Here is a 15,980-nt window from a genome sequence, read left to right on the forward strand (position 1 = left end):
GGGGTGAGGCAGTTCCTGGGGCTGGCTATTACAGACGTCACCAACCTGCTGACTGACCTCACTAAAAAGGGGGCACCAGATCCAGTCCAGTGATTTGGAGCTGTGCGAACGGAATTTTGTGCAGGCTAAAGTGGTTTTGTGTGGGGGCCCACTGTTGCATTTTGCTGACCTTTTTTTCTCTCCCTTTTGTTTTTCAGACCAACACGTTGAACAGAGGGCTGGGGGCAATTTTGTCCCAGGTGGTGGAGGTGGAGGAGCGCCCGGTGCTGTACATGAGCCGCAAGTTCTTGATGCGAGAGTTTAAGTACAGCACCATCAAAAGGATTGTTTGGCCATCAAGTGGGCGGTCCTCACTCTCCGGTACTACCTGCTAGGGTGCCCTTTCACCCTCTGTTCTGACCATGCCCCGCTTCAGTGGCTCCACCGCATGAAGGATGCCAACATGTGGCTTACTCGTTGGTATCTGGCCCTTCATTCCTTTAAATTTGAGGTCACAGATGGTGTTGACGGACAATGGGAGAGGTGTGTGTGTTGTGGTGGTGGTGGGGGGGCAGCTGCAGGCCAGATGGCTCCCTGGCTAGAGTTGGGCGGTGGGGGTATGTGGCAGAAGGGGTGTCGTCAAGCGTCAGCTGTGAATGGCAAGGAGTCAGGTTGAACCAGCAGGTAACGTGTGACGAGTTACACCTGTGTCTAATTACTGGCTGTCTATTAACGTGCGTCTCTGTGTGTATTTCATATAGCCAGTAATGAGAGAGAGAGCTGTGTTCCCCCTATGCGTGAAAGCATGCGTGTTAGTAGTCACTAAAAAGTAAACTGTAAAAATAAATTGCACCTTGAACTGTTGCACCTGTCTCCAGTTCCTTGCTACCACAACCTCGGAAAGTGTTACATATGGGTCTTGATGTTAAATGCACAATGTCACACAGTATGCTGACTCACGAAAGTTACAACTCACTCCTGCTGCACATGCATGCCTTTGCCGCACACCATTCATTTGCAACAACAACAGTCCCAGAAATTTGTGATCGCACCTCATATGTCTGTCCAGTTTCTTTTGAGCCTGTGAAAATGGAGGGACTTGTATAAAAAAGAAATGGCTGTTATTCCTACATGGTTAATGCATTTTTTTTTTGTTAAACCTATTAAATTAAAGTTGAAATGCTACACTTCAACCACAACTTGATTTGTTTCTTGATTGTGGTGGTGTGTAAAAGCAAAATTACCAAAATCACCACTGTCCAAATATTTATGGACGTGACTATTTTGTGGTAGATATTTTTAAACCCTGTTTTGTGGACCAGTTCTATACCATCTTTATTGCACTTCTGAATCTTTTTCTTCACAAATGGAACATTCCTCCCCTTACTCCCCATAATTTTCATGCGAGTGTTGAGAACTCAATGCAGCTATACTAACCAAGTTCTTGGATAGAATTATGACAAGAATTAAACCAGACATGGTTGATTTTTCTTGAATTGCAATAATTGTTGCTTTTCAGATTTTGTGTGAAATTAATTTTATATGAAAAGCATACCAAGCTAATTGTTGGTCCTTTTTTCTGATCTAGGAATAAATGCTTAATTGCAAGTCGTCTTATGTTTGTAATTCTGCAAACATGCCAGGAGAACCCACTATGATGAAATCCAAAGAGATTGAGCATGAGAATTCGGTACCTACAAGAAGCTCCAGTGGTCAGCTAACTTCATCTGGTATTCCCTACACTTGCAAACAAAGACAAAAAACAATTTACCACTGCTCAGAGTGTGAGAAAAGTTTTAAATACAGAAGTGCTCTCCAAATACATCAGCGCATTCACACAGGAGAGAAGCCGTATCGCTGTTCAGACTGCGGGAAGAGTTTTACTGAACGTGGAAATCTTGTAAAACACCAGCGCATCCACACAGGAGAAAAGCCCTATTACTGCACAGAGTGTGGAATGAGTTTTACACAAGAGGGTAATCTCCAAAGACATCGGCGTGTTCATTCAGGAGAAAAGCCGTATCTCTGCTCACAGTGTGGAAAAAGCTTTAGGGAAGGAGGAACTCTTAGAAAACATCAGCGCATTCACACAGGAGAGAAGCCGTATCACTGCTCACAGTGCGGAACAAGCTTTAAGGAAAGAGGAACTCTCACCACACACCAGCGTATTCACACAGGAGAGAAGCCGTATCACTGCTCAGACTGTGTGAAAAGCTTTAAAAGGAGAAGCACTCTCCAAAGCCATCAGCGCATTCACACAGGAGAGAAGCCTTATTACTGCTCAGACTGTGGAAAAAGCTTTAGGGCTGGAGACACTCTCAAAAGGCACCAGCACATTCACACAAGAGAGAAGCCTTATTACTGTTCAGACTGTGGGGAGAGTTTTACTAAACGTGAAAATCTTGTAAAACACCAGTGCATTCACACAGGAGAGAAACCCTATTACTGCTCAAAGTCCTGAATGAGTTTTATGCGAAAGGATTGTCTCCAAAAACAACAGCGTGTTCATTCAGGAGAAAAGTCATATCGCTGCTCAGAGTGTGGAAAAAGCGTTAGAGATGGTGAAATGTTCGAAACACACCAGCGCATTCACACAGGAGTGAAGCCGTATCACTGTTCAGACTGTGGGAAGCGTTTTACTGATCGTGGAACCTTTGCAAAACATCAAGGCAGATCACTGCTCACATTGTGGACTGAGCTTCACTTCTTCAAATGCATTTAAGAAATACAAATGCATTACAGTGGAGCTGTCAGTATGTAAGACATGAATCTGTCAAGTCAAGAAATATAATTGCTATTAGGGGTGTAACAGTACACTGTGGTTTCAACTGATGATACTGGCTTTATGATGTGATTCAAATTGGTTCTCGGTATATGTTGAAGAAAATTTGAAGGAAGAAAAATGATTACTGAAAAGACTACTTTTTATTTTTTTATCATAAGCAATGCAAAAGCATTTTTGTCTGTAGAACACCAAAACAAAACACTATGAACAGAGGTTTAATATTTACATATTACAGTTTCATCCTATCTTAAAAATAAATAAATACATTTATAAATTCTCCCAAAATTTTTGACTGAATAAACAAAGTCTCTGACTCGGGGAACATGAGCTTCTGAAACAATGAGCTCCATAGCAGGACCTGAGGTGTTGTTTTAACTGGAAATAGAGCTCCAAAGTCGGCTAAGATGCCTTCATGTCACAAACTGGTTTGTGAACGAGCCCTTTCATGTCGCTCCTGATCTTGACTTGATGTTTTGAAAAAGACTGAATGTTTTGATTGGGTAAGCACCAGTACTTCATCGTGAATGACGTTCTCTGGTACACAACAAAGTCCGATCTACTCATCTATGCCTTTTGCGGTAATTTGTAATCAAATATTAGAATTAACCAACCTTGTTTAAAGCAGTTTTTTTTTTTTGGTTAAATGTGATCTGTGAACCACTTGAGCTGAAATATGTTGTATTAAACTGGTGGAAATTTTTGTCCAAATAATGATTGATGGCTGTCTTCTGATACCTTTTGGATTGCTGTAAACTAAAGTTAAATGTTGTTTTGCTGAGTAAAAAATTTTGACCACACAGATGAATAGCTGTTAGGTTTAAAAAAATAATAAAATAAAATAAAAAATTGAAAAGTGGCTTGACCTCCACCATACTAATGACACCAAGGAGCTTGAGTAATTCCGTTATTAATAATATTATGGGTTTGATAAAAGGGAAATGTGGTAATGAATAATTTACTTTTCTGTGGAAGTCTACAATTTCCACAGAATGTGTCTAGTAACTTTCAATCGGAGATCTTTTTGTGGATCATTAACCTCCGTGGGCCCGAAAAGAAAACCAACCAGTTTTGTGTGCTTACTTTTCTGGAGGACATGTAAGAGAACGCATGGAATATGTTATGTTGTTTTGTCCCCCCTCACTCTGATGATTGTTAGATTTGTTTAGATGTTTTCAGGGCAGATCCTCTTGGTCAGTGTCCCCTCTGGTTTACAGTGGCATGCCAAAGTTTGGGCACCCTTGCTGAAAATGTCTGTGAATAGTTAAGTGAGCAGAAGATGAACTGATCACCAAAAGGCATAAAGGTAAAGATGACACATTTCAACGTTTTATGCAAGAGTTGTGTATTGGAGATGTTTGGGTGAGATGGCTGTGAAGTTCCTAACGAGATTGTTTAATAAGATCCTAGAGAATGAGAAAATGCCAAATGAATGGAGAAAGTGTGTGCTAGTCCCAATATACAAGAATAAGGGAGATGTACAGAGCTGCAGTAAGTACAGAGGAATAAAATTGATGAGCCACACCATGAAGCTATGGGAAAGGGTATAGGAGGCGAGATTGAGAAGAGAGGTAGCAATCTGTGAACAGTAGTACGGGTTTATGCCAAGGAAGAGCACGTTGGATGCAATTTTTGCTTTAAGAATGTTAATGGAGAAGTACAGAGAAAGCTACATTGTGTGTTTGTAGACCTGGAGAAGGCATTTGATAGAGTGCCGAGAGATGAGTTATGGTATTGTGTGAGAAAGAGTGGAGTGAATGAGGAGTATATTAGAGTGGTGCAAGACATGTATGAGAACGGTGAAACAGCAGTGAGGTGTGCAGTTGGAACGACTGAATGGTTCAAGGTGAAGGTGGGACTCCATCAAGGATCTGCTTTGAGTCCTTTCTTGTTTGCCATAGTGATGGATAGCTTGACAGACAAAGTGAGGCAAGAGTCACCATGGAACATGATGTTTGCGGATGATATTGTGATATGTGGTGAAAGTAGAAAGGAGGTTGAGTTGGGTTTGATGAGATGGAGGTATGCATTGGAACGAAGAGGAATGAAGGTGAGCAGTAGCAAAACAATACATGTGCATCAATGAGAATGGGGATGAGTGTAGTGAAGATGCAAGAAGTAGACATTAAGAAAGTTGGTGAATTCAAGTACCTGGGGTTAACTGTGCAGGAAAATGGGGGCTGTGATAGTGAGGTGAGAAAGAGAGTGCAGGCAGGGTGGAGCAGTTGGAGAAGGATTTCGGGAGTCATTTGTGATGGGAAAGTCCCAGCAAAAGTGAAGGGTAAGATGTATAAGACAGTAGTGAGACCAGCCGTGATGTATGGATTGGAGACCGTACCCTTAACGAAGAGACAGGAGTCAAAGTTGGAGGTGATGGAGTTGAGGATGTTAAGGTTTGCGATGGGAGTGACGAGGTTGGACAAGATAAGGAACGAGCACATCAGAGGGACAGCACATGTGGAGAGTTTGGGAATTAAGCCAAGAGAGATGAGACTGAGATGGTATGGGCACATCCTGAGAAGTGATGCAGAGCATGTGGGAAGGAGAATGTTGAGGATGGAGCTGCCAGGCAAACGAAAACGAGGAAGGCCAAAGAGGAGATACATGGATGTGGTGAGAGAGGACATGAAAGTGGCAGGTGTGGTAGAGAAGGATGCTGAAGACGGAGCAATGGAGACGAAAGATCCGCTGTGGTGACCCCTAATCAGGAGCAGCCAAAAGAAGATGATGCAAGATTTGTGTATTATTTTTGTTTTGTACAATTGGAGAGTGAAAAAAGAAAAGGAACACCATGTGAAAGTTTGGGCACCCCAATACATTTGAGTTCTCAGGTAACTTTTACCAAGGTTCCAGACCTTGATTACCTTATTGAGCTGTGGCTTGTTCAAATTCTTCCTTAGGAAAGGTCAGATGATGCAGATTTCAAAGCTGTATAAATTCTCTGACTCCTCAACTTTGTCCCTAAAATCAACAGCTATGGGCTCCTCTAAGCAACTCCCTCGCATTCTGAATAATAAAATAATTGATGCTCACAAAGCAGGAGAAGGCTACAAGAACATAGCAAAGTGTTTTCAGGTAGCTGTTTCCTCAGACCATAATGTTATTAAGAAATGGCAGTTAACAGAAACAGTGGAGATCAAGGTGAGGTCTGGAAGATGAAGAAAATTTTCTGAAAGAACTGCTCATTGGATTGCTAGAAAGGCAAATAAAAACCCCTGTTTGACTGCAAAAGACCTTCAGAAAGATTTAGCAGACCCTGGGGTGGTGGTGCACTGTTCTACTGTGCAGCGACACATGAACAAATATGACCTTCATGAGAGAGTCATCAGAAGAAAACCTTTCCTGTGTCCGAGCCACAAAATTCAGTGTCTGAAGTTTGCAGATAAACATCTAAGCAAGCCTGATGCATTTTGGAAACAAGTCCTGTGGACTGATGAAATCAAAATAGAACTTTTTGGCCACAATGTGCAAAGGTATGTTTGGAGAAAAAAGGGTGCCAAATTCCAGGAAAAGAACACCTCTCCAACTCTGAAGCATGGGTATGGATCGATCATGCTTTGGGGTTGTGTTGCAGCCAGTGGCACAGGGCACATTTCATTGGTCGAGGGAAGCATGGATTCGAATAAATACCAGCAAATTCTGGAAGCAAACATCACACCATCTGTAAAAAAGTTGAAGTTAAAAAGAGGATGGGTCCGACAATAAGACGATGATCCAAAACACACCTCAAAATCTACAATGGAATACCTCAAGAGGCACAAGTTGAAGGTTTTGCCCTGGCCCTCACAGTCCCTGACCTAAACATCATTGAAAATCTGTGGATAGATCTCAGAAGAGCAGTGCAGGCAAGACAGCCCAAGAAACTTGTAGAACTGGAAGCCTTTTGCAAGGACGAATGTGTGAAAATCTCCCAGGTAAGAACTGAAAGATTATTAGCTGGCTACAAAAAGTGTTTACAAGCTGTGATACTTGCCAAAGGGGGTGTTACTAAGTACTGACCATGCCAGGTGCCCAAACTTTTTTGCTTCAGGTCCTTTTCATTTTTTGGTATTTTACGCCTGTAAATGATGGAAATAAAAATGTAATCTTGTGGAAAATATTAAAGAAATGTCTTGTCTTCAACTTTTTGCCTTTTGGTGATCAGTTCATGTTCTGATCACTTAACTATTCACAGTAATAGACATTTTCAGCAAGGGTGCTCACACTTTTGCATGCCACTGTACATGAATGCTTAGGAATGATTTTCAAAATATGAAATAAAAGTCAAAACAATGCAAAAGTTGTCCATGTGTGAGTATGATAAAATGGTTCGAGTACAAATGATGCATAAATATAAAATGTAGATTACATTAAAGGAAAAAAGGAAATAACTTTTTTTTTTGCCCATTCATTTTCGGTAACTGCTTGACCTGCAGACACGGTCAGGTTAGCAATATGAGGAATGAACAATTGGTGATACAGAAAATGAAATAATTATTATAATCTCACTGATGTATTTCAGGTGATGCTGTATAATAAGCCATTTGTTCTGAAAGACCCTGCTAGATGATGAAGACACTTAGGAACAAGCAAGCGATAAACATTAGCCTTATTCAGATTGGATTGTTCATCAGGGAACATTGTTAATAAATGTTTACATCTGGACAGCAATAAAATTACCACAGAGTGAGTTTCTTGTGGGTCATCATTTCTACGATTCCAGATGTTTGTCTCACGTGATTATGCTCCATTCACATTATGGCATCCAAGCATTCAAAGAGACGCTGGCTCTTCGGATTGTTCTTATTTCAATAAAACAATCACAAAGTGAACAAAAACCATCAAGTTTTCATTTCAGAACTTGAAGTGTTTAATATCTGGATGAGCATCACTGATAGTAGCAGTCGTGAAACTTTTTTTAATGTAAGACAACATCTGCAGCGGCGGCACGGTGGTGTAGTGGTTAGCGCTGTCGCCTCACAGCAAGAAGGTCCGGGTTCGAGCCCCGTGGCTGGCGAGAGCCTTTCTGTGCGGAGTTTGCATGTTCTCCCCGTGTCCACGTGGGTTTCCTCCGGGTGCTCCGGTTTCCCCCACAGTCCAAAGACATGCAGGTTAGGTTAACTGGTGACTCTAAATTGACCGTAGGTGTGAATGTGAATGGTTGTCTGTGTCAGCCCTGTGATGACCTGGCGACTTGTCCAGGGTGTACCCCGCCTTTCGCCCGTAGTCAGCTGGGATAGGCTCCAGCTTGCCTGTGACCCTGTAGAACAGGATAAAGCGGCTAGAGATAATGAGATGAGCCATCTGCAGAGAGAAATTTGGACGCGTATCCAGATGGGTCTAAATTTCCTGGAAGAGTGGCGAGTTTGGTGAAAGGCAGTCGATAATTTGACTAATAATTTTCTTAAAGGCGGCTAAAGAAAAACTTTGACATGGTTGACCCGGATATAAATAGTGGTGCATTCCATTTCAACTGAGAAGCCAGAATTTCTGAGTTCCCAGTCAGAAATTTCAACTGGAACGCCCCTGAATTCAGATGTCCAACTTGGAAAGTCAGAAGATCCTGACCAACCCCGACCTCAAAATCCAAGATGGCTGCTTCTTGCATTAACAAAGTGAAAAACAAAACTGTAGTAATATGCTGATTATTAGCACCTCTGTCTTATTTGTACACACTGTTCTGTTAAACTTTTATCTGTGGACATGTTGGTACAGGTTTTGTACGTGCAAAATATCATATAACCACATATGTTGTTATCCACATAACAATGGCTAACGTGGCTAGAGCAAAGGTCCGTGTATCATCCGATCATTCAAGTATTCCATTCAATCTGGAAAATGAAAAACAAAAAAAAACACTCAATATTTCGTTTTCCTGTTTTTCTGTATGACCAAAAAATGAGGGATTGGTGTTTGTTTTCCTTTTTCCAACTCAAAACAGAACAAATAATAAACAGGGAAACCAAAACGAAATAATAACTCTAATTTACGATTATTGATTTTGTCTAGGCGGCACGGTGGTGTAGTGGTTAGCGCTGTCGCCTCACAGCAAGAAGGTCCTGGGTTCGAGCCCCGGGGCCGGCGAGGGCCTTTCTGTGTGGAGTTTGCATGTTCTCCCCGTGTCCGCGTGGGTTTCCTCCGGGTGCTCCGGTTTCCCCCACAGTCCAAAGACATGCAGGTTAGGTTAACTGGTGACTCTAAATTGACCGTAGGTGTGAATGTGAGTGTGAATGGTTGTCTGTGTCTATGTGTCAGCCCTGTGATGACCTGGCGACTTGTCCAGGGTGTACCCCGCCTTTCGCCCGTAGTCAGCTGGGATAGGCTCCAGCTTGCCTGCGACCCTGTAGAAGGATAAAGCGGCTAGAGATAATGAGATGAGATGAGATGATTTTGTCTATTCCCCATGCTACATTAGCCTTCCCATGATCCTCAGCGACAGTCCATCATCATCTCTGCGTCTATGAAACAGAAAAATTGCATGTGCAACCCTGTTTCCAAAAAAGTTGGGACAAAGTACAAATTGTAAATAAAAACGGAATGCAATGATGTGGAAGTTTCAAAATTCCATATTTTATTCAGAATAGAACATAGATGACATATCAAATGTTTAAACTGAGAAAATGTATCATTTAAAGAGAAAAATTAGGTGATTTTAAATTTCATGACAACACATCTCAAAAAAGTTGGGACAAGGCCATGTTTACCACTGTGAGACATCCCCTTTTCTCTTTACAACAGTCTGTAAACGTCTGGGGACTGAGGAGACAAGTTGCTCAAGTTTAGGGATAGGAATGCTAACCCATTCTTGTCTAATGTAGGATTCTAGTTGCTCAACTGTCTTAGGTCTTTTTTGTCGTATCTTCCGTTTTATGATGCGCCAAATGTTTTCTATGGGTGAAAGATCTGGACTGCAGGCTGGCCAGTTCAGTACCCGGACCCTTCTTCTACGCAGCCATGATGCTGTAATTGATGCAGTATGTGGTTTGGCATTGTCATGTTGGAAAATGCAAGGTCTTCCCTAAAAGAAACGTCGTCTGGATGGGAGCATATGTTGCTCTAGAACCTGGATATACCTTTCAGCATTGATGGTGTCTTTCCAGATGTGTAAGCTGCCCATGCCACACGCACTAATGCAACCCCATACTATCAGAAATGCAGGCTTCTGAACTGAGCGCCGATAACAACTTGGGTCGTCCTTCTCCTCTTTAGTCCGAATGACACGGCGTCCCTGATTTCCATAAAGAACTTCAAATTTTGATTCGTCTGACCACAGAACAGTTTTCCACTTTGCCACAGTCCATTTTAAATGAGCCTTGACCCAGAGAAGACATTTGCGCTTCTGGATCATGTTTAGATACGGCTTCTTCTTTGAACTTTAGAGTTTTAGCTGGCAACGGCGGATGGCACGGTGAATTGTGTTCACAGATAATGTTCTCTGGAAATATTCCTGAGCCCATTTTGTGATTTCCAATACAGAAGCATGCCTGTATGTGATGCAGTGCCGTCTAAGGGCCCAAAGATCACGGGCACCCAGTATGGTTTTCTGGCCTTGACCCTTACGCACAGAGATTCTTCCAGATTCTCTGAATCTTTTGATGATATTATGCACTGTAGATGATTATATGTTCAAACTCTTTGCAATTTTACACTGTCAAACTCCTTTCTGATATTGCTCCGCTATTTGTCGGCGCAGAATTAGGGGGATTAGTGATCCTCTTCCCATCTTTACTTCTGAGAGCTGCTGCCACTCCAAGATGCTCATTTTATACCCAGTCATGTTAATGACCTATTGCCAATTGACCTAATGAGTTGCAATTTGGTCCTCCAGCTGTTCCTTTTTTGTACCTTTAACTTTTCCAGCCTCTTATTGCCCCTGTCCCAACTTTTTTGAGATGTGTTGCTGTCATGAAATTTCAAATGAGCCAATATTTGGCATGAAATGTCAAAATGCCTCACTTTCGACATTTGATATGTTGTCTATGTTCTATTGTGAATACAATATCAGTTTTTAAGATTTGTAAATTATTGCATTCCGTTTTTATTTACAATTTGTACTTTGTCCCACCTTTTTTGGAATCGGGGTTGTATATATCAATTAATTTATTCATACATCCTATTCATTTAATATATTAAGCTGATGATCTCTTAATTATTATCTCAATATAATAGTAATCTGTACTCGAGTTGAGGGGGGATGGGGGGGATGCCATCCCCCCGGAATAAAAAATGGTCAAAATCATCCCCCCTCTAAAACGGGCATCCCCCCTCCCTTCCCTTGAGCAATTTTATCAATAAATGTGGACATTACTTCTATTTAACATTGGAATTAGAAATGCCATTCCACATAGCTTTGCTGAAACTGAGCATACAGTAAGTTACCGCGAGAGAGGGCACGCGCAAGCGAAGCGTTTGAGGAGGTGACATTCAGTTGGGGTTCTGTTATTTTTGATTTCATTCGGCGTCAGTGACAGCAGCGGATTGCAGCATCATGGCCAAGCGGAGTGGACAGCAAGACCTAAGCAAGTTCGGATTTAAGATCACAAGAAAAAACATTTCAGGAGGTAAGTCAAGAGTTACGAATATCAGTCACACTTTCTGCGAGCCCACTATCATGCTGTAAAGTTACCGATATATGTAGCCTAATTTGTGGGCGGCGGATAACAACACAGCTATCATAATGAATGTTAGTTTGGAGTCTAGCCAGCTATCGATAGCTTACTCAGGTTCATGTTAGCTTTGATTTCTTGTATATGGCCATTAATTTAATCAGCCTGGACTTTCATTTGTTATTCTTCAGGCAACAAATTCTATTGACTTGATATGAAAAGATTCAGTTGTTCATTTACATTGCCTGCTGAGGTTTTAATAAATTATTTACCAAACGATTTAAAAGGAGCCTACCATGACTAGTGCAATTTGAAGTGTAACTTCATAGTCATGGTAGGCTCCTTTTAAATCGTTTGGTAAATAATTTATTAAAACCTCAGCAGGCAATGTAAATGAACAACTGAATCTTTTCATATCAAGTCAATAGAATTTGTTGCCTGAAGAATAACAAACGAACGTCCAGGCTGATTAAATTAATGGCCTTATACAAGAAATCAAAGCTAACATGAACCTGAGTAAGCTATCAATAGCTGGCTAGACTCCAAACTAACATTCATTATGATAGCTGTGTTGTTATCCGCCGCCCACAAATTAGGCTACATGTATTGGTAACTTTACAGCGTGATAGTGGGCTCACAGAAAGTGTGACTGATATTCATACTGTAATTCTTGACTTACCTCCTGAAATGTTTTTTCTTGCGATCTTAAATCCGAACTTGCTTAGGTCTTGCTGTCCACTCCGCTTGGCCATGATGCTGCAATCCGCTGCTGTCACTGACACCGAATGAAATCAAAAATCACGGAACCCCAACTGAATGTCACCTCCTCAAATGCTTCGCTTGCGCATGCCCTCTCTCGCGGTAGCTTACTGTATGCTCAGTTTCAGCAAAGCTACGTGGAATGGCATTTCTAATTCCAATGTTAAATAGAAGTAATGTCCACATTTATTGATAAAATTGCTCAAGGGAAGGGAGGGGGGATGCCCGTTTTAGAGGGGGGATGATTTTGACCATTTTTTATTCCGGGGGGATGGCATCCCCCCCATCCCCCCTCAACTCGAGTACAGATTACTATTATATTGAGATAATAATAATTAAGAGATCATCAGCTTAATATATTAAATGAATAGGATGTATGAATAAATTACTTGATATATACATGCACATGCAATTTTTCTGTTTCATAGACGCAGAGATGATGATGGACTGTCGCTGAGGATCATGGGAAGGCTAATGTAGCATGGGGAATAGAGAAAATCAATAATCGTAAATTAGAGTTATTATTTCGTTTTGGTTTCCCTGTTTATTATTTGTTCTGTTTTGAGTTGGAAAAAGGAAAACAAACACCAATCCCTCATTTTTTGGTCATACAGAAAAACAGGAAAACGAAATATTGAGTGTTTTTTTTGTTTTTCGTTTTCCAGATTGAATGGAATACTTGAATGATCGGATGATACACGGATCAGCAAACCCTACTTCTCCCAACCCATGAAATAAAAACAAAAAAAAAAATAAATGTTAGTTGAAATCACAATTTGAAAGTTCTTGGTTTTCCAAATTCTAGTACCGGAATGTCGTCAACTTGGGTGTGACATCATTCCCACCTACGTCTTCCGTGGTAAATAGAATTTAGAAAAAAAATCAGAATAGCCTCTGTAAAATAGAAAATTTCCTCAGGACCCCATGTAAATATCCTGTCCAAATATAGATTTTGATACTAAGGCTACGTTCACACTGCAGGCTGAAGTGACTCAAATCCGATCTTTTCGCCCATATGTGACCTGTATCCGATCTTTTATTGACAATATGAACGACACAGATCCGATTTTTTCAAATCCGACCCAGGCCGTTTGGATATGTGGTCCTAATTCCGATTCCTATCCGCTCTTTTCATATGCGACTTCAGTCTGAACCGCCAGGTCGCATTCATCCGACTTGCACGTCATCAACAAGCCACAAACGTCACTATTCTGCGCTGAAGTAGGCGGCGGGTCTCTCAAAAAAAGTTACAACAACATGGCGCATAATCACGGGCGCAGATAGAGGGTGGGATTTGTCCCACCCAGATTTAAATTCACCTCGTTCAGTCCCCCCCACTTATAGGGAGGAAAAAACGTCTATGCTGTCTTTCTTTGCATAAGGCAAACCTCACGGAAAAATCAAAAGACTAATTACCATTCGATTTATTGAGGTGCACAGCAGTGTATACATAGTTGCAACAACTCACATAAAACAAAGACTGGTATTTGGTTGGTTGAGCTGCGCAGACTGCACAGGTTGCGAGCTCGAGCTTGGTTGCTATGGTAACCCACAACAAGTTTGACAAGCATATCGGGGTTGGGGTTGGTTTGCTGGCAGCTTTGTCCCCCCCAGTTCAAAAAACGTATCTGCGCCCCTGCGCATGACATCAATGTGAGGGACGCTTCGGGCTGTGAAGGTTCTGAATCTTCTCAATGGAAGGACGCAGAGGTTAGGGAGCTGATTTCCATTTGGGGGGATACAGCTATTCAAGCTAGATTGGATGGGTCATACCGCAACCGGGCGGTTTTACTTCCGTAAACACTGGCCATGCTCACTGTGTGTGACGTCGTCGTATCCTGCAATGCGCATGCGGAACACTTTTAGGTCGCTTTTCGTTCATACTGAGGATCACATACAAGTCGCATATATTTGTTAATGTGAACGACCTCACAAAAAAATCGGATTTCACAAAAAAATCGGAATTGAGCATTAAGCCTTGCAGTGTGAACGTGGCGTAAATCACTTTGTTCTCTGTAATGAGCACTTTATATTGGCTAATTTGGCCAGCTCATTACATTGGCTAGGTGTGGAGAGGTTTTAATGTTTAATGTTGTTTGTTCAGCAGTGGGTTTTCTGAATAATAAATAAGTGAAATAAATATATGTACGTATATGTCTGTAAATCTTAGATTTGGCAACATCTGTGCTGACTTCAGATCTCTATACATCTTTGCTGGAACCTGATATGAATAAAATCCAATGATCATTGTTTTGGTAGGTATCACTTCTCAGAATTATCTGCCATTACTTTCCTGCTCATGATCATAAACATGGTGGCTATGAGAAAAAAGAAAAAGACTTCACTTGATACAGGCCAGTACCTGAGCTAAACCAGGTATGTCTGCCTGCAGCCTGGATTTGGGCATCATGTGCCACCCATTGGGCATACCATACGAACCATGGAAAGGAACGCCCCATCTGGAAAGAGAAGTACAATGGTGAAGTCTGTAAGTGTACTTGGTTCTTTTGAAAATAAAATATTGTAGGTGCAATTAGTTTTGAGTGATTGTAACAGTTTGTATAGGTGGGTGGAGCACAGAAGGACGGCAGGCCAGAACTGAGTTCACAAAACTCTTTTTATTTAGCTTTTCAGCTTCTATGTTCACTCTCTCATACACTCAGGCACACGCACACACATCAGTCGTCTGGTTGGGGAGAGAGCTGCCTCTGCTCTCGCTCTCTCTCCTTAAATAGGGCGCGGTCACTGGGAAGACACACAAACACATTAATTAATGACAGGTGTAGTGATTCTGCCACTTACCTTCCCTGACTCCGCCCTCCGGTCACAGACCGATGCTTGACCACGCCCCCGCTGCCACATACCCCCACCGCCCAACTCAGGCCGGGCGGCCGTTCGGCCTGCAGCTGACTCCCCCCCGATGGGAGAGGAAGTCCGCCACGACCATCTGTACCCCCGGCCTGTGGATCACCTTGAAGTTAAAGGGTTGGAGTGCCAGATACCAATGGGTGATCTGCGCGTTGGCATCCTTCATGCGGTGGAGCCACTGGAGGGGTGCGTGGTGCGAACAGAGGGTGAAAGGGCGTCCCAGCAGGTAGTAACGGACCGCCCACTTAATTGCCAGGCACTCCTTCTCAATTGTGCTGTTGCGCCCCTCACGCACTGACAGCTTACGACTGATATACAGTACTGGGCGATCCTCCCCCTCCACCTCCTGGGATAAAACGGCCCCCAACCCTCTGTCCGACGCATCCGTCTCTAACAAAGGGGAGAGAAAAGTCAGGGAAGTGTAAAAGTGGCCCCCCACACAGTGCAGCCTTTACCTTAGAAAAAGCCCGCTGGCATTGCTCCGTCCACTGGACCGGATGTGGTGCCCCCTTTTTAGTGAGATCAGTCAGCGGGCTGGTGACGTCTGAATAATTAGGTATGAACCTACGATAATAGCCAGCCAGCCCCAGGAACTGCCTCACCCCCTTTTTGGTCTTGGGCCTCGGGCAGGCCGCAATTGCTGCTGTCTTGTTAATTTGGGGACGTACCTGCCCGTTGCCCAAGTGGAAGCCCAGATACTGTACTTCCACCCACTCAATCGCACACTTCTTCGGGTTGGCTGTGAGACCCACTCGCCTCAGTGACCTAAGGACGGCCCTCAGATGTTCGAGGTGCCTCGGCCAGTCATTACTATAGATAATAATGTTGTCGAGGTAGGTGGCCGCGTAGGTGGCGTGGGGGCGGAGGACCCTATCCATCAGCCACTGAAACATAGCGGGCGCCCCAAACAGCCCAAAAGGAAGTGTGACAAATTGGTGCAAGCCGAACGGTGTGGAAAAGGCCGTTTTTTCTTGGGATAATGGAGTCAAGGGGATCTGCCAATAACC

General features: G+C 42.6%; 1 protein-coding gene across 3 annotated transcripts in view; it reads left to right on the forward strand.

Annotated features, from left to right (window-relative positions):
• The window catches only part of LOC132885421 (gastrula zinc finger protein XlCGF7.1-like), a 32,247-nt gene extending 24,924 nt beyond the window's left edge, over positions 1–7,323 (forward strand). For 2 of the 3 annotated variants that reach the window (XM_060920082.1, XM_060920083.1), the window contains exon 2: positions 1,568–7,323. In XM_060920082.1, the coding sequence (XP_060776065.1) occupies positions 1,574–2,440 (867 nt within the window). In that variant the 5' untranslated portion in view covers positions 1,568–1,573 and the 3' untranslated portion in view covers positions 2,441–7,323. Of the gene's footprint in view, positions 1–197; positions 664–1,567 lie in introns of all 3 variants that reach the window. The other variant, XM_060920081.1, reaches the window with a different exon arrangement.
• The last annotated feature ends 8,657 nt before the right edge of the window (positions 7,324–15,980 follow it).

This window comes from Neoarius graeffei, chromosome 4 (assembly GCF_027579695.1).
Source record: "Neoarius graeffei isolate fNeoGra1 chromosome 4, fNeoGra1.pri, whole genome shotgun sequence".
NCBI lineage: Eukaryota > Metazoa > Chordata > Actinopteri > Siluriformes > Ariidae > Neoarius > Neoarius graeffei.